We start from the raw sequence: 22,706 nt of genomic DNA on the forward strand, positions 1-22,706 counted from the left end.
TTCCTGAAAGATTTGTACTGGGATTGATGTATACAGTATGCACCATAGCTAAGGGCAATCCAAGGTCGGCTTACTTTTCATGTGTTCTTCCATGATTTAAAATCATTGTATTACATTTGTATACATACGCACCACACAGAACGCACTGCAACTGCCTCTGCAACACAATGCTGCAAGGCAAACGCTGCGTTCCATTGGAAATTACTGTATTTCTGGTGTACCAAAACAAAAAAACACTGTTGGTGTGTTCGAGGCGTTACCGCACAGTCTGCGCAGACATCCAGAGCAGCCCAGCCCGTTAGCACGTAGTACGCGGGAGACGCTGGCACGCTCACCACAGACATCCAGAGCCGCCCAGCCCGTTAGCACGTAGTACGCGGGAGACGCTGGCACGCTCACCACAGACATCCTTAACACTCCATTTAGTCAATCCAGCTGGGGAAATGAATGGTTCAGGTAAATATAGCCTACAGAGGAGGTAATGCCTGCCCACCTCTTACTCTGAACTCGACCTGGTTCGAGCCAACACACGCTCTGTTGATGATTGTGAATGGATTTGTTCATCTGGGATTGGTATTGTAGCTCAATTATATCTAGTCATGTGATGACTAAATGATTTAAAATGGCTTGAAAGCCTTCCGGTGAATGGATACAGTAATGGTCAAACAATGACCTCTTTTTCCCCTTGTCTTGGGGATTCTTGATATAAATATAGAGATGTTATCACTTTTAATGAATAACGACCAATAATACATGCAAGAGCTTCCTGGACAAAGTCCCAAAACATTGGTATGCCTGCATGGCAGCAGTCCAATTAACTTAACTACATAGCAGGACGGTTCCTGATATGCAATGCAGCTGTCAATACTGTCTTAACTGTTAGTATTCAGTACATTTCAAGTAATCAAATAGAAAGCCGAAAGGTATGCTATTTAACTTATAACACAAAGTAAAGAATACTGTCTCAAGCCCATTCTGACTTAACAGCCAGGTGCCAAGTGCCAACTGCACAGCCAGCAGACAGAAATAGCACTCCAGAAACAGTCAATGACATCATGGGTTTTCTCTAATGGGCATAATGTGGGGGGTGTTTTAAATGATGAACATTTCAACTACGATAGCCACACAGTTTTAGCATATGACAACACCAGTGTGTTCAGTGTGCACTCTGTTTGCCACCTGATGCTCAATGTCTTGTTGGGAAACTCTTATTTTATTTTTTATCAGAGCAATCAAGTCCTGGTGGGTTATTTGTTGTTGTGATACATAGTGGGGACGAGGGATGACTTTTGACAAATCTCTTGGCAAAAAATATGTGTATTCTCCCCAATATACACCTCGCACTGTTAAGAGTCAGCTGCCGCCCGCTCTGCTGTGTGTTGGCACTACTATTAGGGGAATTCCTGTCCAACATGCAGGCCATTTAAGCGTTTGACCACAGAGCCATGCCCGCCGTGCCCAAGTGACACTAGAGAAAGGCACACGCTGCCAGTGACCTTTTTAAGAGAGGTGAATATAAAGGCTATTTAAAATAATAACAGGCACCAATGAAACCCTATAATATCCCACTATCTGATTTTGTTTTTTAAAGTATAATTTAACAAGGCAAGTTAGTTAAGAACAAATTCTTATTTACAATGACTGCCTACCACAGAGACACTGGGACAATTGTGTGCTGCCCTATGGTACTCCCAATCACAGCAAGTTGTGATACAGCCTGGAATTGAACCAGATTCAGTAATGAAACCTCCAGCACTGAAATGTAGTGCCTTAGACCGCTGTGCCACTCGTTCACACAATCATACAACAATCCATTTATAATGTTTCGTGGAATCTACACATCTTTCCATAATTCTGATTGCCACTGTTTGATGGATTGGGGTAGTGATTTGAGTGGAACTTTTCTCGGGTAATGCAGGAGAAAACACCTTTGTGTCAATACTGTGTCAATACTGTGTGGAGTAGATTACTGCTGTGGAGCTCAAAGAGTTTATTGAAGTGAAATGGATGCTGAATGGAACTTCATAAGTGCTTTAATGACAGTGATTCTGATAGTGGAAGGAGAAATATCAAGGAACATTTCCAGAATTTGCCTTAGTAGGAAGCTGCTGCCAGCAGTAGAAAATATACAAACAAGTCATCTTACTCTGCTCTCTATGCCAACAGCACAGATATCATGGCTGGGTCTGAGCTCACTGAATAGCGAATACAGGTGTGAAGACTGCTATTGGGCTACGGGAGAGTCTTGTTATTGTGCTCTGCTCAAGACCAGGATACTGGGGACATCTTTAGCTACAGTGCCTTCAGAAATAATTCACACCTCTTGACATTTTCCCACATGTTGTTGTGCACTATGGTGTTGAACGCTGAGCTGTAGTCAATGAATAGCATTCTCTCATAGGTGTTCCATTTGTCCAGGTGGAAAGGACAGTGTGGAGTGCAATAGAGATTGCATCATTTGTGGATCTGTTAGGGCAGTATGCAAATTGGAGTGGGTCTAGGGTTTCTGGGATAATGGTGTTGATGTGAGCCATGACTAGTCTTTCAAAGCACTTCACGGCTACAGACGTGAGTGCTATGGATCGGTAGTTATTTAGGCAGGTTACCTTAGTGTTCTTGGGCACGGGGACTCTGGTGGTCTGATAGAAATTTGGTAAGCCGGATTTAAGTTTCCCTGCATTAAAGACCCCTGCCACTAGGTGTGCCACCTCTGGGTGAGCGTTTTCCTGTTTGCAAGCAAAACCCTGAGACGTCCTTAGAAATTGTCTGCCGCTCCTTGTCTTACCACATGCCGCTGTTCTATCCTGAACTTTATGTCCTGAATACCAAGTTATATAAAACCGTTACAGAGCACCACTCTGTAATGGTTTTCCTCCTCTTCTGTGGAGGAGTAGGAAAGATCGGACCAATGTGCAGCATGGTAAGTGTCCATATTTTAATGAAATATAACCGAACACTGAATACAAAAGAACAAGTACATTAGAGTGTCTAGTTTGAGAAACAGACATCTCACAAGTCCTCAACTGGCAGCTTAATTAAATAGTACCCACAAAACACCAGTCTCAACGTCAACAGTGAAGAGGCGTTTCCGGGATACTGGCCTTCTAGGCAGAATTGCAAATAAAAGCCATATCTCAGACTGGCCAATAAAAAGAAAAGATTATGATTGTCAAAAGAACACTGACACTGGATAGAGGAACTCTGCCTACAAGGCCAGCATCCCGGAGTCGCCTCTTCACTGTTGACGTTGAGACTGGTGTTTTACTTATGTTTTACTTATGTAAGTTAGATATAGATATTTAATTTGCTATATACTGTATATATACATACAGTACCAGTCTAAAGTTTGGACACACCTACTCATTTAAGGGTTTTTCTTTATTTTCACTATTTTCAAAATGTTTACTATTTTTTGCCATCTGCTCGTTACAGTTGAAACTGAGATTCCTTCTTGAACAGCACACTTCTCCAACATGCCCTTGGCCATCGAAGGTGAACATTTGCCCACTGAAGTTGGTTACGACTCCAAACTGCAGTCAGTTCAAGACCCTGGTGAGGACGACGAGCACACAGATGAGCTTCCGTGAGACGGTTTCTGAATGTTTGTGCAGAAATTATTTGGTTGTGCAAACCCACAGTTTCATCAACTGTCCGTATGGCTGGTCTCAGACGATCCCGCAGGTGAAGAAGCCGGATGTGGAGGTCCTGGGCAGGTGTGGTTACAAATGGTCTGCGGATGTGAGGCCGATAGACGTACTTCCAAATTCTCTAAAATGACATTGGAAGTGGCTTATGGTAGAGAAATTAACATTCAATTCTATGGCAACAGCTCTGGTTGACATTCCTGCAGTCAGCATGCCAATTGCACACTCCTTCAAAACTTGATAGATCTGTGGCATTGTGTTGTGTGACAAAACTGCACATTTTAGAGTGGCCTTTTATTGTCCCCAGCATAAGGTGCACTCATGTAATGATCATGCTGTTTAATCAGCTTCTTCATATGCCACACCTATCAGTTGGATGGATTATCTTGGCAGGAGTACAAATGCAGCTTAATGTGCTGTGTCCTCTTGGTTAGGAAGTCTGTGTTCCACCGGCAAATACATTCAGCTGGGTGAGTTTGTGCTGTAGCAGGTCCAAAATGATTGTGTTGACGGCTGAACTAAAGTGAAATAAACAATATCCTTATGCATGTCCTTGGATTCTTGAGGGGTGGTAGGATGTAGTGAATGCCCATGTTGACGGCATAGTTCACAGACCTATTGGCTCGTTAGGCAAACTGCATGGAGTCAAGAAGGGCGTCAGTGGGGGTTTTGAGATGGGACAGGACAAGGTGCTAAAAAGGTTTTTATGGTCATAAAAGAAGAGATTGTTGACATAAACAATTCTGTATTTAGCTTATTGTGCACAGAAGGTGATGGGACATTTTGTTTGTGTTCTACCAGTGTTTAGTCTTTCCTAAGTACTGTTTGACTAATTGGCTAATTCCTGAGAATTCCCCCACTAATTCTCCCACAAAATATTTTTTAATTGTGAAACAAACAAGAAGTAAGACCAAAAAACAGAAAACTTGAGCCTGCATAACTATTCTATTCACCCCCCCACCCCACTCCCCCCAAAAGCCAATACTTTGTAGAGACACCTTTTGCAACATATACAGTTGCAAGGCTCTTGGGGTATGTCTCTATAAGCTTGGTACATCTAGCCACTGGGATTTTTGCCCATTCTTCAAGGCAAAACTGCCCCAGCTCCTTCAAGTTAGATGGGTTCCGCTGGAATACAGCAATCTTTAAGTCATACCACATTTTCTCAATTGGATGCTTAGGGTCATTGTCCTGCTGGAAGGTGAACCTCCGTCCAGGTCTCAAATCTCTGGAAGACTGAAACAGGTTAACCTCAAGAAATTCTCTGTACTTAGCTCCATTCATCATTCCTTCAACGCTGACCAGTTTCCCATTCCCCGCCGATGTAAAAACATACCCACAGCATAATGCTGCCACCACCATGCTTCAGTGTGGGGATGGTGTTCTCGGGTTGATGAAAGGTGTTGAGTTTGCGCCAGACATTGTGTTTTCCTTGATGGCCAAAAAGCTCAAATTTAGTCTCATCTAACCAGAGTATCTTCTTCCATTTGTTTTGGGAGTCTTTCACATGCATTTTGGCGAACACCAAACGTGTTTGCAAATTTTTTTTTAAGCAATGGCTTTTTTCTGGCCACTCTTCCATAAAGCCCAGCTCTGTGGAGTGTACGGCTTAAAGTGGTCATTATAGACAGATACTCCAATCTCCGCTGTGGAGCTTTGCATCTCCTTCAGGGTTATCTTTGGTCTCTTTGTTGCCTCTCTGATTAATACCCTCCTTGCCTGGTCTGTGACGTTTGGTGGGTGGCCTCTCTTGGCAGGTTTGTTGTGGTGCCATATTCTTTCCATTTTTTAATAATGGATTTATTGGTGCTCTGTGGGATGTTCAAAGTTTATGATATTTTTTTATAACCCAACCCTGATCTGTACTTCTCCACAACTTTGTCCCTGGAGAGCTCCTTGGTTTTAATGGTGCTTCTTGCTTAGTGATGTTGCAGACTCTGGGGCCTTTCAGAACAGGTGTATATATACTGAGATCGTGTGACTGATCATGTGACACTTGCACACAGGTGGACTTTATTTAACTAATTAGGTAATTGGTTAAACCAGATCTTGTTTAGTTATTTTTTTCATTTTACTTTACCAATTTGGACTAGTTTGTGTGTGTCCATTACATGAAATCCAAATTTACATCTATTTAAATTACAGGTTGTAATGCAACAAAATAGGAAAAAAATGCCAAGGGGGGTAAAGGCACTGTATTTTGCAAGGCACTGTATTTATATTTCTGACAACTTTCACTTTTACTTCACTACATTCCTAAAGAAAATAATGTACTTTTTACTCCATACATTTTCCCTGGCACCCAGAAGAACTCGTTACATTTTGACAGGAAAAATTGTCAAATTCACGCACATATCAAGAAAACATCACTGGTCATCCCTACTGCCTCTGATCTGGCGGACTCACTAAACACCAATGCTTTGTTTGTAAATTAGTGTTGGAGTGTGCCCCTGGCTACCCGTAAAGTTTTAAAAAACAATACAATTCTGCTGTCTGGTTTGCATAACAAACTCAGCAAAAAAATAAACGTCCTCTCACTGTCAATTGCGTTTATTTTCAGCAAACTTAACATGTGTAAATATTTGTATGAATATAACAAGATTCAACAACTGAGACATAAACTGAATAAGATCCACAGACATGTGACTAACACAAATTGAATAATGAGTTCCTGAACAAAGGGTAGGTCAAAATCAAAAGTAACAGTCAGTATCTGGTGTGGCCACTAGCTGCATTAAGTACTGCAGTGCATCTCCTCCTCATGGACTGCACCAGATTTTCCAGTTCTTGCTGTGAGATGTTACCCCACTCTTCCACCAAGGCACCTGCAAGTTCCCAGACATTTCTGGGGGGAATGACCCTAACCCTCACCCTCCGATCCAACATGTCCCAGAAGTGCTCAATGGGATTGAGATCCGGGCTCTTCGCTGGCCATGGCAGAACACTGACATTCCTGTCTTGCAGGAAATCACACACAGAACGAGCAGTATGGCTGGTGGCATTGTCATGCTGGAGGGTCATGTCAGGATGAGCCTGCAGGAAGGGTACCACATGAGGGAGGAGGACGTCTTCCCTGTAATGCACAGCATTGAGATTGCCTGCAATGACAACAAGCTCAGTCCGATGATGCTGTGACACACTGCCCCAGACCATGACGGTCCCTCCACCTCCAAATCGATCCCGCTCCAGAGTACAGGCCTCGGGTGTAACGCTCATTCCTCCGAGGATATACACGAATCCGACCATCACCCCTGGGCGTCTTTCTTTTGGTGTTTTTCAGAGTCAGTAGACAGTCCTCTTTAGTGTCCTAAGTTTTCATAACTGTGATCTTAATTGCCTACCGTCTGTAAACTGTTAGTGTCTTAACGACCATTCCACAGGTGCATGTTCATTAATTGTTTATGGTTCATTGAACAAGCATGGAAAACAGTGTTTAAACCCTTTTACAATGAAGATCTGTGAAGTTATTTGGATTTTTACTAATAATCTTTGAAAGACAGGGTCCTGAAAAATGTGAATTTATTGTAAGGAATTTGAAATTATTAATACTTTTACTTTTACGTTTGATACTTAAGTATTTTTAAAATCAAATACTTTTAGACTTAACTCAACTAATATTTTACTGGGTGACTTTCACTTTTACCTGAGTCATTTTCTATTAAGGTATCTTTTATTTTACTCAAGTATGACATTTGAGTACTTTTTCCACCACTGGATATAAAAAATGTCAGTGTCCATAAAATCTTTCATTAAACCTTTGCATCAATAGCAAAACAGTTGATAAGAACAGTTGAGACAGGGGCAGTTGTGCTTGAGAAGGTAACTGAAATAGCGAGGGAAATGACACTTTCAGGATACGTATTATTGGCCAGTCGTGATACATGGTCTTTGTTGGTGTGTTGCTGCAGCAGGGTCTCTTTGAATGGGTCTGAATGAGTGTGATTAAAAGCCTGCTGGGTGGATTCCTGCCTGGAGGCATGGCCTGAGGAACACCACGGGTTTTACATCAACCAATTGACGGCTGCTGCCGGAAGCCTCCTCTTTCCACTCACAACAATATTGACAAATGCTCAGACTGCATTGACAAGAGTGGTGTGTAAATCTTGTTGTCTGTCGCTATCGAATAGTCTCCTGGCAGACAGTGCATGGGAAGTCCCAGTGGTAGTGTAGCGAGCGGCCATGTTGGATGACTCACCAGAAACACTGACCCCTGACTCTGCTGCATGCCCAACCTCTTTGGAACAAAGGTGAGATTCAGGCTGTTTTGATACTTAGGGTTAGGGCTACTCTCAGTCTGGTTTCTCCTCTGCTGCATGGTTAGAAAAGGCTGAAAGCTCAGGGAAACAGACAGGGCTTTACCATGAAGAGCCTGAGTCACCTGAGTGCATGCTCACCCTCAGACAAATATTTACAAGGACCTCGCTTACATTGATCACACTCATTTCTTCAGCAGGTACAGTATGTCTTTCATGACACATTTATTAATAAAGTGAACATGCTGTTGGAAGGTTTCTTTGTTCAATATTTAGTCCAACGTGCTAACTCCCATTCCAGTTATAACCAGGTTCTTACAAATGGTCCCAAAAGACATACCATGACGTAACATGATTGTAAATTGGGAGTGATTCTGTGCTTGGTATAAAATTAAGATATGGATGATGAATGTTTGAATCAATACTGAAACAAACAAGTTAAGCTACTGTGTATCCACTACATTTCTCTTTTTGAAGTGAACATTCTACAATATAATCTCTTTGTAGAACCAACAAGCCTTGTGTATTGATGGTCCTGGGTATATAAGCTGCATGTGTTTGTTTCCTTCTACTTTTACAGTGTCCTGTTTGACACAAATATTTTAAGAAAATGTGTTGAACATGTACTGTCTGGGCTACGACAGTACATTCTACACTATGAAGAAAAAATATATATGAAGTCTAATTTAAGCAGAGTCCTAATTAGTCTTAAACTAACAATGCATCCGGTCTGGATATAAACACTTGCAATGTGATCTTTACTCAGTGTGTGCCTTATTACAAAACGTAGAGTGAGTAAACTTAATTCCCAAAACTACTATGAATTTCTTACAATTATGTATTTTCCCTATGATAAGTCATGGGAGCATGAACTGTTACTTTTTGACGCCTACTGTAGTAGTCTTCATGTCATTAAGTTGTGTTCATTGTCTCACTACTAGGATAAGACATGATATTGAACAGTCAGTTCAAGAGAACCACTTTGTCCCTCACAGATTTGTCTTTAATGGAGAATGATTGATATAAAAATGACAGTAAGAATAGAAAGATGTTTTCAAGATGCCTCAGAAGAAGGTCAAAAACACAATTACAATCATAATGACACTGCCATAGCCTGCTATTTCTAAATCACGAGAACTAAAAATATCAAATATAAAACACACACCATGCTCCAAGTACTACTGATTCAATGACATAAATGTCCTCAGTTTGAAAGCTTAACTGAGGCGCTAAATGTTACCCCTGCGCCCAGTTATCATTCCCTAATCATCCCCTCCATGGACAGGCTCTGCCCACCCTGCCTGGGTCCCTGTAATTTGGCTTCCCAGCAGCTCTGGAGAGAAGCCTGGACCAATGGATTGCTGTAGTGGCCCGGCACCAAGTCCTTAGCCTCTATTTACAGACCACAAATAGTACAGCACCTGCCTTTTAAACACACCCCCTGCTCTCCATCCATCGATGTAAAATTCCAACCCCTTCGCCCTCCTCACTGACTCTGTTACTATCACATAGGATCATTGTGTTATTTGGGAGTGATTGTGGGAGTGATTGACGTACGTTTTGTGTTTTTGAAATCCAAGGAATGTCTTATTGACACTATGTTGCCGAAGCCAGCCCTCTTTCCCCATACAGGAGGTGTCAAATATCTTCTGGCGCTGTGCACCTTCAGGAAGTCCAGTAGGGTACTCTCTCCCATTTCTTACAATACCTTGACAAATTTGAAATTAACTGGCTTTTTGAGAGGAACAATCCCATACTGGATTTAAGCCATTCCTGTAAGAAAATGTTTAACATTGAGACAGAAGCCTCAGCCCAAAATGGCAACTCAGGCAAGCAGAGCTACAGTAGTTTAGTGCTCAGGTGGAACCAGGTTGATGCTTAACACATTTAAGCATTGTGGATTTGTTTTTATAAGCTCATTAAAGTCCCTATTTTTGGCAGCTTATGCTTAATTAAAGGCAAACCGCTTTAGTTGTAATTTTGCAAATGCACTGCCATGGCCATGCTGGAAAGAACTGCAAGTGGACGCAGGGCTTTTAGATGTAAGCAACTGGCTGGCAATGCATAAAGATGAGCGAGAGGAACGGGGAATGGAGAAAACTCTCTACATTTCCCAGATAACAACTTTATTGATAGCCATAAAACATTCTAAGAGTTCCCCATGTTTTGTTTATTTTGCTTAAATAGTACAAGTCTGCCTGCTGGTAGCCTACACGTTAAAGTCACTGCATTACTCATGCACTTTGGAGGCACTATTTGAGATCTGATGAGGACACTGTGGAATATATGTTTGTCTCCATTTAGCTAAAAGAAAGGAAAGTGCGAAGGGAAATAGGTAGGTGTTGAACAGAAGATGTGTCTGTGGGAAGTTTTTAAAGATATTCATTTAAGGACAAACCTGAAAGTCACTGTGTGTGGCACTCTGGTATCCAGGGAGTGTTGCTCAGAAAGCTCTGGAGAAGTTTCACCCAGCTGACCTTGACATATTTTCTGAATGAACAACATGGTTTTTCCACATGGCCTTAAGGCTTAACACAGTGGAATGGTTGGCATATGCTGCTGCCTGCATGTCAGCACTGTACGCTGTCTTGGAGCACTGCCCTGTTTTACTGTGACACCCCCATAAGTCATTGACGATGCGGTCTGGCAGATGCCTCCTGGTAGTTCTCTTAAATCAGGATTGTAAAACATGAGAGCCCAACATGGTCCTGTGTGTGGAGACACCTATGTCTGCCTATATGTCCCAGACAGCAGAGCTGTTGGCTGCTCCTGTTCACTCTGCAGCTGTTAGCCTCCAGATAAAGTTTACATAATGAAATTCTAATTAAAGCAATAGACCTGAAAGAATGCTCCCATTAAAAGATCATAATAATTGCCTGATGATGACAGTAGATGAATACATGCAGACAGGACAAAGTTTGCTTTGTTATTGTGTAAAACTTGCAAGAGAGTGTGACAGACAACAAGCATCTAAATTAAATGTAGTACTAGTGGCACAGGTTCTTTGAATTAATACATCTCTGTAGACAGTCTTCAATAGACGGCTAAATACATTCCATATGTGCAGAGGCAGACTTTAGTGAGACAGACAACACAATGAGCAAGCACATTCCAGTGAATCCCCTCATGTCATTTATCGTTATACCCCAGACTCCTGACTTTTCTGTCAATACTTCATGACACTAGGCACAGGCTCAAGATAAGGCATCAGTCTGTGATCACTCTGATTCATCTAATTGGTCTGCTGTGAACAGAGATGCAGCTATTTCACAGTAGCCAGAAATACTGTCAGCATCTAAGTGAAGGCACAAATTTAATAATAGGATACAATACCGCTTTATCTCTATGTTTTAATCTCATCAACAATGTTCTCCTTTGGAGTTTACCTTCGGTAATGTCATTAGCGCAATTTTATGCAAGATTAGGCATGTAATTATGTGTTAAATATGAGAGGTGAGCAAATCACAGGGCTAATGAAGCCATCTCTGCTAATGGGACACTATGGACACTAGTGATGCAACATAGCTAATCATCATGCTACTATACTAGGAGGCAACAGGTTGTCCTTTTAAATTAGATGCATTGTTTTCTACATTTGCTCTGACTCAACAGCAGGCATATAAGGTGCATTCTAATTACAGTGTGTAGTGTACTGTGCACATTATGTTCATCTCATGTACAGTATAACTTCCCCTCTTGATGAACTTGTCAACAATTGTCCTTTCATAAAGACAAAGCTCATATGCAGGACTGTCCCTAATAAACACACTGCTAAATAGATTCTCCTATGTGCCACATCAGACATCCGGCAGGTAGTTTGGTGAGAATAGTGCAATAATCTGTTCTCGTTTCAATGTGTCAGGGCTCCAAAAGGCAGCATTAGCAAGTTGCTTGGCTAAAGACACAGTGACAAAAAGGTACGCCCCCTCAATCTGCTTCCAGGCATCCCCTGACTAGTGTGTGGAGCCATCAAGTAACAGTGTTTATTTAGAGAGAACCCTATTGAATGTAGAGAGAGTACGGTTACATGTACTGCTTGGTTTGAAAGTTAGAAATTCAATGTCTGATATTTTGTTTATTTATACAAGTTTTAATCTGTAATGACTGTGCTTCAACTAATAGCACAACCAAAATGACCTGGATTGCAGTTGAGATTACATTAAAGTACATGGTGCAAGTCATAAATGCCTTGCAGAATATCGTAGCATTTGTGAAGATTTTCATAGACCTGCGACCTTGAGCATGCAGGCTTTCTATGATTACATAAGAATATATTTATTGTTACAGTAACATCAAAATGTGGCCATGATGTGTTACTCATTTTAAGGATGAATAAATACTGTTACACTCGTTTGTAAGATATCCTTAACTGTAGGCTATTTTCTATATTACAAAGGTAATATTGAGTTTGGTTGTGTTTGGTTGACAATGCAACCAAATATCTACATTTAAAGGAGATGTATTTACTGCTTGGATAGTTCCATCTGAACCACTTGCTTAATTATACTCTTTCACTTGTATTTTTGGTTGAGAAGTAAATCCAACATAGCATTTGTTAACTTGCCAACAAGTTAATAGGTTATTTACTATATTGCAAAACTAATATTGAATATTGTTTCTCAATGCAATCAAATATCAACATATGAAGAAGATTTATCTTCTGCTTGGATAGTTCCATCTGTGCCACTGACTCTGGCTTTAATTCCAGTTGGTCCACAAATTAATAATTGATATGTTGGATTCACGTCTCCATTTCCAAACAAGTTCAAGAATTAGACTAAATCAAGTCAAACTTTAAATACAGTTTGATTTAGTCCCCCTCCCCACATCATTATGATATATGATTGAAAAGGTATGTATGCTTACGTTTCCTTTGCTCTGTTAATTAAACCTACCCTTTGGAATGACTTTGATAGCAACAGTGCATCTATTAAGTGGAGATATCTCAACCGTCATTCTCACGATAGCACATTGGTAATAGTCAGTGACACATATCAAAACTAAGCAGGGCTGGGCTTGGTTAAAACCCTGGATGGGTGACCAAAAGGATAGCTGTAGATAGATGACCAACGCTCCAATAAGAGGTGCTGCCTAGCCTGTAGTTTTTTTCTCATAGTGGATATTACGTTGAGGATCCGACTTTGTTTCAAAGGTAGGAATTTAACATCTTATATACGAGGTTTGTCTATGTTGAAATTTGGTTACCATAAAGATATAACCCTGTGGTTGAAATTTTTTAAAAACAACAGCTGATTACTTTCTTCAAATCCAATGTATTTTCCACCTAGATTCTACATCACAATACTTTGACAAATTACGTTGAAACAATGTTGATATAACCAGTTTGTACCCAGTGGGCACTTACCCCTATTAGGGGAACAATTAAGAAGTTTAAAAACACTGGAACAGTGTTAAACCTGCCTGGTATTGGATGCAAGTTTATCTTGCCCCCCATGCACAGTGAGGAAAATAGTTCAGGATGCAAAGAAAAATTAGACGCCACCTCCATGCCAATAGGCTCTTTGAAAGGTTTGCCAGAAAATATATTTTATTGAGAGCAACCAGCAAATGTATCATCGCTCATTCAATAGCCAAGCATGCTCGAAAGTAAGTATTCAAAATATTTCACAATATGGGTAGACTATTCCTATGCGATAGGAGCACAACATCATAGCCTATTATTAATCTCAGAGTCTTTACTAAGGCAGGAGATAGAAACACAATAATCTATTGATGAGGAAAGACAGACGCACACACACACACACACACACACAATCAAAACCTTCTCTGTGAACCTTATCTACATAATGAGAGTGGATGTTTGTGTTTAAATCTCCTAATATGAACATAAAGGGTCTGGGCAATCCCACTACTTTCCTTACTACTCCGAGCAGTTATTCATTTTCCCTGAAAACTCCAATGCAACTACATTGCTAGGAGGCTCTCCATTAAGACCAATCAACAGAGAGAAGTTGGGGAGGAGGTTCTTGGGAGGAGGGAGGCTTTGAATGCCTCTCACATCTTACTGCTGAATAGTCGGAAGGGATCAATGCTTTCGGAAGTCCTCTGCGCCTGGAAACCTCATCATTATTCCACCAGCCCGTCGTCGTCGCTCAGACTATGAATAGTCAATAACAAATGAACAGGCAGGAAATTAAGTGCCAGACGAGTGGGCTTGAAGCCCACAGGAAGGCGTGTCTGCCATGAGTGCTGTTCGTGTGCCTCAGGTGGATGCGTGCTGCTGCTCCCTCTTTGCCTTTGTGAACTCCAGCTCTTCAAACATTCAAAAGATGATTTGCCTTGGTGACTATCCTAGTGGATGGCGAGTGGCTCTAAACTCTGTGGAATACGTGGCTTTTTCTTTCTGCAGAAGATGAATAGGGTTGATTAAGTCCTTCAGTGAGAAAACTCATCTCACCTGGCTGTGGGGTATCCTGACCAGGCTCTGGGGGGGTGGCACTTCCAGGATAGGTGTGTGGAGACAGGGGCACATGGGTCACTGAGTGTTTGTGTCTGTCCTTGGCAGGTGGTCTCAGCAAGCCTGTGTGACGCCCTCTGTGAGTGGTGGTGGGCACAGAGAGTCCTCAGAGAGGATGTTCCTATGGGCAGGAAGCAAAGGAGCTCAGGGATCAGGAAGTGAGAGAAGGTAAGGTACCCTTTAAAAGGAACATCAGACAAACGTAAGACATGAAATTTGTCACCGTAACAAATGCTTGGTAAATCTGACACTGAGTTGAATTTCATTATACTTACATCTGTAACGAGCTTTACTAAGATTGGGATGTGCTTAATTCTACAATGTCTGATTCTTTTTTGTTGGTTTGTCAAAGCTTTTCATCTTTTTTACATCAATGAGAATCACATTTGTGCACCCAGCTTTAAGCTACAATAATTGTGAATAAAAGGGAAAATCTATCAGTTTGTATTTGGAAAAACCCCTGAACTCAACCCCTGAAAAAAAAAATCTCATTATCTACATGTCTACAAGTCAACAGTAATATTAGCTATGACGTTTTCGCATTATTCGTGATGGAAAGTAAATCACACGATAAGTGTGCAAAATGTAAAAAATTATTTATTTCAAACTTTGCATGTCCATGCCCAAGAGAAGAGAATTAAATTCATATTGACCCTTAAAAGTCTATTAATTATGTATTGATTTGACTAATGCTATTTGGTCAACCCAGATGACCTCATGATGCAACCCTGTTAAGAGTGTGTGTGTGTGTGTGTGTGTGTGTGTGTGTGTGTGTGTGTGTGTGTGTGTGTGTGTGTGTGTGTGTGTGTGTGTGTGTGTGTGTGGTAATGTATGAATCAGGACTATTTATCAGAAGGTCCGGGAGTATGACGTGCTAGACAAGAGGAAGACAGTGACAGCGCTGAAGGCTGGGGAGGACAGAGCTATTCTCCTGGGACTCAGCATGATCCTCTTCTCTGTGATGATGTACTTTGTGCTGGGCATTACCATGGTGCGCTCCTACTCAGACAGGTAATTTGCTCTCACTCACCAGGTCAATCATAATGTCCTGAAGTCTGTTTTCTTCATGTAGCCACATGCATGTCAAAGAAAAAGCTGCTGTTAGATCTTCATCATGTCAACATGTGTATATTACTATGGCTATTCCAGGATAATCGCTCAAATGCTGTCTGAACTGTCACTGAAACACACCAGTTAGCCAAGCTATCTTTAAAGTGCATGGCAATCTATACAATCCCCCTATATTAGCCCCTCCTGGGAGCTACCACTCTGTAACTAAAACTGTGCAGTGCAAATGGTGTGGTCCCTCTCTACTTTAGTTGTGGACATAAATTGCAGTCAGAGGCATTTAAGATGCCAGCTGAGGCTTATGAGTAGCATTTGCGCTATGAGCTCAATGTAATTGTTACAGCATGAAAGCAGGGGACACCGTGGACAAACTTCAGTACACAATAGCCTATCACAATACAGCACCAATTACACTGCAAGGCACCAACGTCATTCCAAACCACAGAGTGTGCTGCAATTTTTTATTTAATTTCACCTCAAGTCGTTCCTTTTCTATTTGGATTGGGTGAAAAAGTAGTGCAACATTTATCCTTGCAGAGAAATTGAAATGCAAGTTATTCAGAATATTACTTTTCCCTAGATCTAAGATTCATTTCCAAATATCAGTATGTAGACTATAAAGCATGCTGGGCTATTCAAGAGGTTAAGATACACCGGTAAAGTGAACAGACTTTGGAATTCAGCTGGAGATAATCACCATAATCTGCTATTTGCTAGTGTTGTTGATCTTTTCTCCCATTTCTACTACTCAACTGATTCAGTCTGCTTCATATCATGCGGTATCCTGAACATTCCTACAACTTCTCCCTTTTTCATTTCATTCATTGTTAGTCATGGGTGTTGTGTCGTTGGATACAGTTGTTGTTGATGTTGAACTTACTCATGTGGCATCCAGACAGCAATATGTCAGAGGGCACCGGGGTAGAGCTATACACAGGTCAGTAACTCTTTAATTTTGCTCCCTACCCTCCCCACCCCCATGCCATGTAGTGTGTGGACGGAGGAATCCGGCTGCACTGTGCTCAACTCCACCATCGTGGCGGAGATTAACTGTACCTACAGCTGCGGCTCCGAGTGCTGGAAAAGCTCCAAGTACCCGTGCCTACAGGTGTTTGTCAGTCTCAACACATCAGGAAAGGTTGTACGACTCTCCCACAATGAGGAGGCACAGGACACCAACCCAGAGGTGAGACAGAGGACATGCCTAGACGTAACATGTCCAACAGTAATCCTATATTTCATTATCTTGTTTCAGCTACAGTAATATACACCTGGTTTTACTGATCTTTACTAACAAATGATGTGGTAGCAATGTGCAATCAAATGATTCAATACAAAACAGCATATAAGCACAACTATGAAATATGTATTTACCATGTAATTAATTTAATGTAGGGCAGTTCCACACTAACAGAGTGATGCTGAGACTCAGATTTTTTACTTTAAAATGTCTAACAAAAACCAATGATTGCAAAGTTAAACAAACCATACAACTCTATGCACAAGGACTACTTTGAACAATTTCCCCAGAAAATTGTATAAAAACACATTTACTTGGAGAGCAGTGCAGTGCGAAGTTTAGTAACAGAATGGCGGCACCAACAGCACAAACCGTTATTTTGTTACCAAACTTTGCATCCCCACTAGGCACAAATTGGTTGAATCAATGTCGTTTCAACATAATTTGTCAGCGTATTGTGATGTGGAATTTACATGGAAAATACATTTGATTAAAAAAAGTTAGCAAATCTTGTTTTGAGGCTAAAATTTAAAGCACAGGATTATGTCATCACTGTGTTCAATTTTCAACATAGGCAAACCTGGCATAAAATATGTTGAATTTGTACCTTTGAAACTTTATATCCACTATCAGAAAAACAATTATAGTTGGGGAGCACCTCTTACTGGTGAACTGATCTATCTACAGCTATTCATTTGTTGTCCCATCCTGGGTTTTAACTATGCCCAGTCCTGCTTAGCTTTGATATTTGTCACTGACTAATACCGATGTGCTACCATGAGAACAATTGTTAATTGTCTTAATAAATAAATATATTCACCGTGTTGCTATCGAAGTCATTCCAAAGGGTGGGCTTACCAAAGCAAATAAAATGTTACCATACTTTATAAGTCATGTATATCATCAATAATACTATTTAGGCCTATACAACACATATCGGCTTAGGGTTTCTGAACTTTGGTTGATTTCAAATGTAATCTTCAAGTTAATCATTAATATGTTGGATTCACGTCTCCATCTCAAACAAAAATCAAAGTTATAACCCCCTAAGGTCGATTGTCCGCGCGCCCTAAATCAAAATAGCATAATACAAAAATTCTCATATTCATCCGTCAGTTTAAAATAGAGATATCTGGTTTTGCTTGGGATGCATCTCAATCAACCACATTCGCTTATATCGTTCTTCCACATCTGTGGTAAAAGGTGACAGAGCTAGAGCAGTATTTGTCAGACCATGATACATCCCGAAATTCACACAGAATCGGCTGTAGCGTCTGAACGGTTTGGCCTACAAAGTATTATGACCACTCTATGGAAAGATGAGACACACAGTACCAGTCACAACTTTGAACACACCTACTCATTCAAGCGTTTTTCTTTATCTTTACTATTTTCTATATTATAGATGCGTTTGAGCCAATTAGTTGTGTTGTGACAAGGTAAGGGGTCAAATACAAAGTCCATATTATGGCAAGAACAGCTTGAATAAGCAAAGAGAAAAAACAGTCCACCATTACTTTAAGACATGAGGATCAGTCAATCCAGAACATTTCAAGAACTTTGAAAAATTCTTCAAATGCAGTCACAAAAACCACCAAGCGCTATGATGAAACTGGCTCTCATGAGGACCACCACAGGAAAGGAAGACCCAGAGTTACCTCTGCTGCAGAGGATAAGTTCATTAGAGTTAACTGCACCTCAGATTTCAGCCCAAATAAATGCTTCAAGTAACAGGCACATCTCAACATCAACTGTTCAGAGGAGACTGTCAATCTGGCCTTCATGGTCAAATTGCTGCAAAGAAACCACTACTAAAGGACACCAATAAGAAGAAGAGACATGCTTGGGACATGAAAAATGAGCAATGTACATTAGACCAGTATGCGAACTCCTCCGGACCGAGGGGCAGCTCAGGACCGAGGGGCAGCTCAGGACCGAGGGGCAACTCAGGACCGAGGGGTAGCTCAGGACCGAGAGATAGCTCTGGCTGACTGACGACTCTGGCGGATCCGGGCTGAATGGCGGCTCTGGCGGATCCTGGCTGAATGGCGGCTCTGGCGGAACCTGGCTGAATGGCGGCTCTGGCGGATCCTGGCTGACTGGCGGCTCTGGCGGATCCTGGCTGACTGGCGGCTCTGACAGATCCTGGCTCACTGGCGGCTCCTGGCTGACTGGCAGCTCTGGCGGCTCCTGGCTGACTGGCGGCTCCTGGCTGACTGGCGGCTCTGGCGGCTCCTGGCTGACTGGCGGCTCTGGCGGCTCCTGGCTGACTGGTGGCTCCTGGCAGACTGCCGGCTCTGGCGACTCCTGGCAGACTGGCGGCTCTGGCGGCTCCTGGCAGACTGGCGGCTCTGGACAGGCGGGAGACTCTAGCGGCTCTGGACAGGCGGGAGACTCTAGCGGCTCTGGACAGGCGGGAGACTCTAGCGGCTCTGGACAGGCGGGAGACTCTAGCGGCTCTGGACAGGCGGGGAGAGACTCTAGCGGCTCTGGACAGGCGGGAGACTCTAGCGGCTCTGGACAGGCGGGAGACTCTAGCGGCTCTGGACAGGCGGGAGACTCTAGCGGCTCTGGACAGGCGGGAGACTCTAGCGCCTCTGGACAGGCGGGAGACTCTAGCGGCTCTGGACAGGCGGGAGACTCTAGCAGCTCTGGACAGGCGGGAGACTCTATAGCCAAAGGACGGAGAGACTGCCTGGTGCGGGGGGCAGCCACCGGAGGGCTGGTGCGTGGAGGTGGCCCTGGATGGAACGGACCGTGCAGGCGCACTGGAGCTCTTGAGCACCGAACCTGCCCAACCTTACCTGGTTGAATGCTCCCGGTCTCCTGGCTGTGCCCAGGGTCCTTTTCCGTCCAACTCGTCCTCCCATGTCCATTCCTCCTTGCGCTGCTCCTGCTGCCGCTGCCTGTCACCACGCTGCTTGGTCCTGTTGTGGTGGGCGATTCTGTAACGGTTTTCTTCCGTTGAAGGAGAGGAGGACCAAAACGCAGCGTCGTTAGAGTTCAACATGTTTAATCAAGACCATACATGAGAACACTACAAAATACAAAACAAATGTGAAAACCAAAACAGTCCTATCTGGTGCAATGACACAAAGACAGAGGACAACCACCCCCAAAACCCAACACAAAACAGGCTACCTAAATATGGTTCCCAATCAGAGACAATGACAAACACCTGCCTCTGATTGAGAACCATATCAGGCCAAACAACAAACCCAACATAGAAACACAAAACATAGAATGCTTTCCATCTGGCAACCCCTTTTCTTGTTAACAAACTATAGTTTTGGCAAGTCGGTTAGGACATCTACTTTGTGCATGACACAAGTCATTTTTCCAAAAATTGTTTACAGACAGATTATTTCACTTGTAATTCACTGTTTCACAATTTCAGTGGGTCAGAAGTTTACATACACTAAGTTGACTGTGTCTTTAAACAGCTTGGAAAATTCCAGAAAATGATGTCAAGGCTTTAAAAGCTTCTGAAAGGCTAATTGACATCATTTGAGTCAATTGGAGGTGTACCTGTGGATGTATTTCAAGGCTTACCTTCAAACTCAGTGCCTCTTTGCTTAACATCATGGAATAGTCCAAATAAATCAGCCAAGACCTCAGAAAAAAATTGTGGAACTCCACAAGTCTGGTTCATCCTTGGGAGCAATTTCCAAACACCTGAAGGTACCACGTTCATCTGAACAAACAATAGTACGCAAGTATAAACACCATGGGACCAAGCAGCCATCATACCGCTCAGGAAGGAGACACGTTCTGTCTCCTACAGATGAACGTACTTTGGTTTGAAAAGTGCAAATCAATCCTAGGACAACAGCAAAGGATCTTGTGAAGATTCTGGAGGAAGCAGGTACAAAAGTATCTAAATCCACAGTAAAACGAGTCCTATATCGACATAATTTGAAAGGTCGCTCAGCAAGGAAGAAGCCACTGCTCCAAAACCGCCATTAAAAAGCCAGACTATGGTTTGCAACTGCACATGGGGACAAAGATCGTACTTTTTGGAGAAATGTCCTCTGCTCTGATGAAACAAAAACGTTACTGTTTGGCCATAACGACCATCATTATGTTTGGAGGAAAAAGGGGGAGGCTTGCAAGTCGTAGAACACCATCCCAGCCATGAAGCACGGGGGTGGCAGCATCATGTTGTGGGGGTGGCAGCGTCATGTTGTGGGGGTGCTTTGCTGCAGGAGGGACTGGTGCACTTTACAAAATAGACGGCATCATGAAGAGGGAAATTATGTGGATATATTGAAGCAACATCTCAAGACATCAGTCAGGAAGTTAAAGCTTGGTCGCAAATTGGTCTTCCAAATGGACAATGACTCCAAGCATACTTCCAAAGTTGTGGCAAAATGGCTTCAGAACAACAAAATCAAGGTATTGGAGTGGCCATCACAAAGCCCTGACCTCGATCCTATAGAACATTTGTGGGCAGAACTGAAAAAGCGTGTGCAAGTAAGGAGGCCTACAAGCCTGACTCCGTTACACAAGCTCAGGAGGAATGGGCCAAAATTCACCCAACTTATTGTGGGACGCTTGTGGAAGTCTACCCAAAACGTTTGACCCAAGTTAAACCATTTAAAGGCAATGCTACCAAATACTAATTTAATGTTTGTAAACTTCTGACCTACTGGGAATGTTGGTTAAAGAAATAAAAGCTGAAGAAAATCATTCACTCTACTATTATTCTGACATTTCACTTTCTGAAAATAAAGTGGTGATCCTAACTGACCTAAGACAGGGACTTTTACTATAATTAAATGTCAGGAATTGTGAAAACTGAGTTTAAATGTATTTGGCTAAGGTGTATGTAAACTTTCGACAATATGGTTTAACTGTATATCTATCTTATCTGCCTTTATAAGGTCTTCGAAATCCAAGTCAACAAATAGATCACCGACCATTTCGAATCCCACTGTCCCTTCTCTGCTATGCAATCTGGTTTCCGAGCTGGTCATGGGTGCACCTCAGCCACGCTCAAGGTCCTAAACGATATCATAACCGCCATCGATAAAAGACAATACTGTGCAGCTGTATTCATCGACCTGGCCAAGGCTTTCGACTCTGTCAATCACCACATTCTTATCGGCCGACTCAACAGCCTTGTTTTCTCAAATGACTGCCTTGCCTGGTTCATCAACTACTTATCAGACAGAGTTCACTGTGTCAAATCGGAGGGCCTGTTGTCCGGACCTCTGGCAGTCTCTATGGGGTGCCACAGGGTTCAATTCTATACACATCAATGATGTCGCTCTTGCTGCTGGTGATTCTCTGATCCACCTCTACGCAGACGACACCATTCTGTATACTTCTGGCCATTCTTTGGACACTGTATTAACTAACCTCCAGACGAGCTTCAATGCCATACAACTCTCCTTCAATGGCCTCCAACTGCTCTTAAATGCAAGTAAAACTAAATGCATGCTCTTCAACCGCACCTGCCCACCTGTACAACAAGACTACTCTGGACGGTTCTGACTTAGAATATGTGGACAACTACAAATACCTAGGTGTCTAGTCAGACTGTAAACTCTCCTTCCAGACTCACATTAAGCATCTCCAATCCAAAAATAAATCTAGAATTGGCTTCCGATTTCGTAACAAAGCATCCTTCACTCATGCTCCTTAACATACCCTCGTAAAATGGACTATCTTACCAATCCTTGACTTCAGCGATGTCATTTACAAAATAGCCTCCAACACTCTACTCAGCAAATTGGATGCAGTCTATCACAGTGCCATCTGTTTTGTCACCATTGCCCCACCACTGCAACCTGTATGCTCTCGTTGGCTGGCCCTCGCTTCATATTCGTTGCCAAACCCACTGGCTCCGGGTCATCTATAAGTATTTTTCTAGGTAAAGCCCCACCTTATCTCAGCTCACTGGTCACCATAGCAGCACCCACCTGTAGCACGCGCTCCAGCAGGTATATTTTACTGGTCACCCCCAAAGCCAATTCCTACTTTGGCCGCCTTTCCTTCCAGTTCTCTGCTGCCAATGACTG

General features: G+C 42.4%; 1 protein-coding gene across 1 annotated transcript in view; it reads left to right on the plus strand.

Moving 5' to 3' along the window:
* The window catches only part of LOC112260313 (calcium-activated potassium channel subunit beta-2-like), a 38,905-nt gene that overhangs the window by 12,505 nt on the left and 3,694 nt on the right, over positions 1 to 22,706 (plus strand). The window contains exons 2-4 of the mRNA XM_042327909.1: positions 14,424 to 14,543; positions 15,216 to 15,386; positions 16,434 to 16,629. Coding sequence (XP_042183843.1) covers positions 14,424 to 14,543; positions 15,216 to 15,386; positions 16,434 to 16,629 — 487 coding nt within the window. The remainder of the gene's footprint in view (positions 1 to 14,423; positions 14,544 to 15,215; positions 15,387 to 16,433; positions 16,630 to 22,706) is intronic.

The sequence above is a fragment of the Oncorhynchus tshawytscha genome, linkage group LG01, assembly GCF_018296145.1.
Source record: "Oncorhynchus tshawytscha isolate Ot180627B linkage group LG01, Otsh_v2.0, whole genome shotgun sequence".
Lineage (NCBI taxonomy): Eukaryota > Metazoa > Chordata > Actinopteri > Salmoniformes > Salmonidae > Oncorhynchus > Oncorhynchus tshawytscha.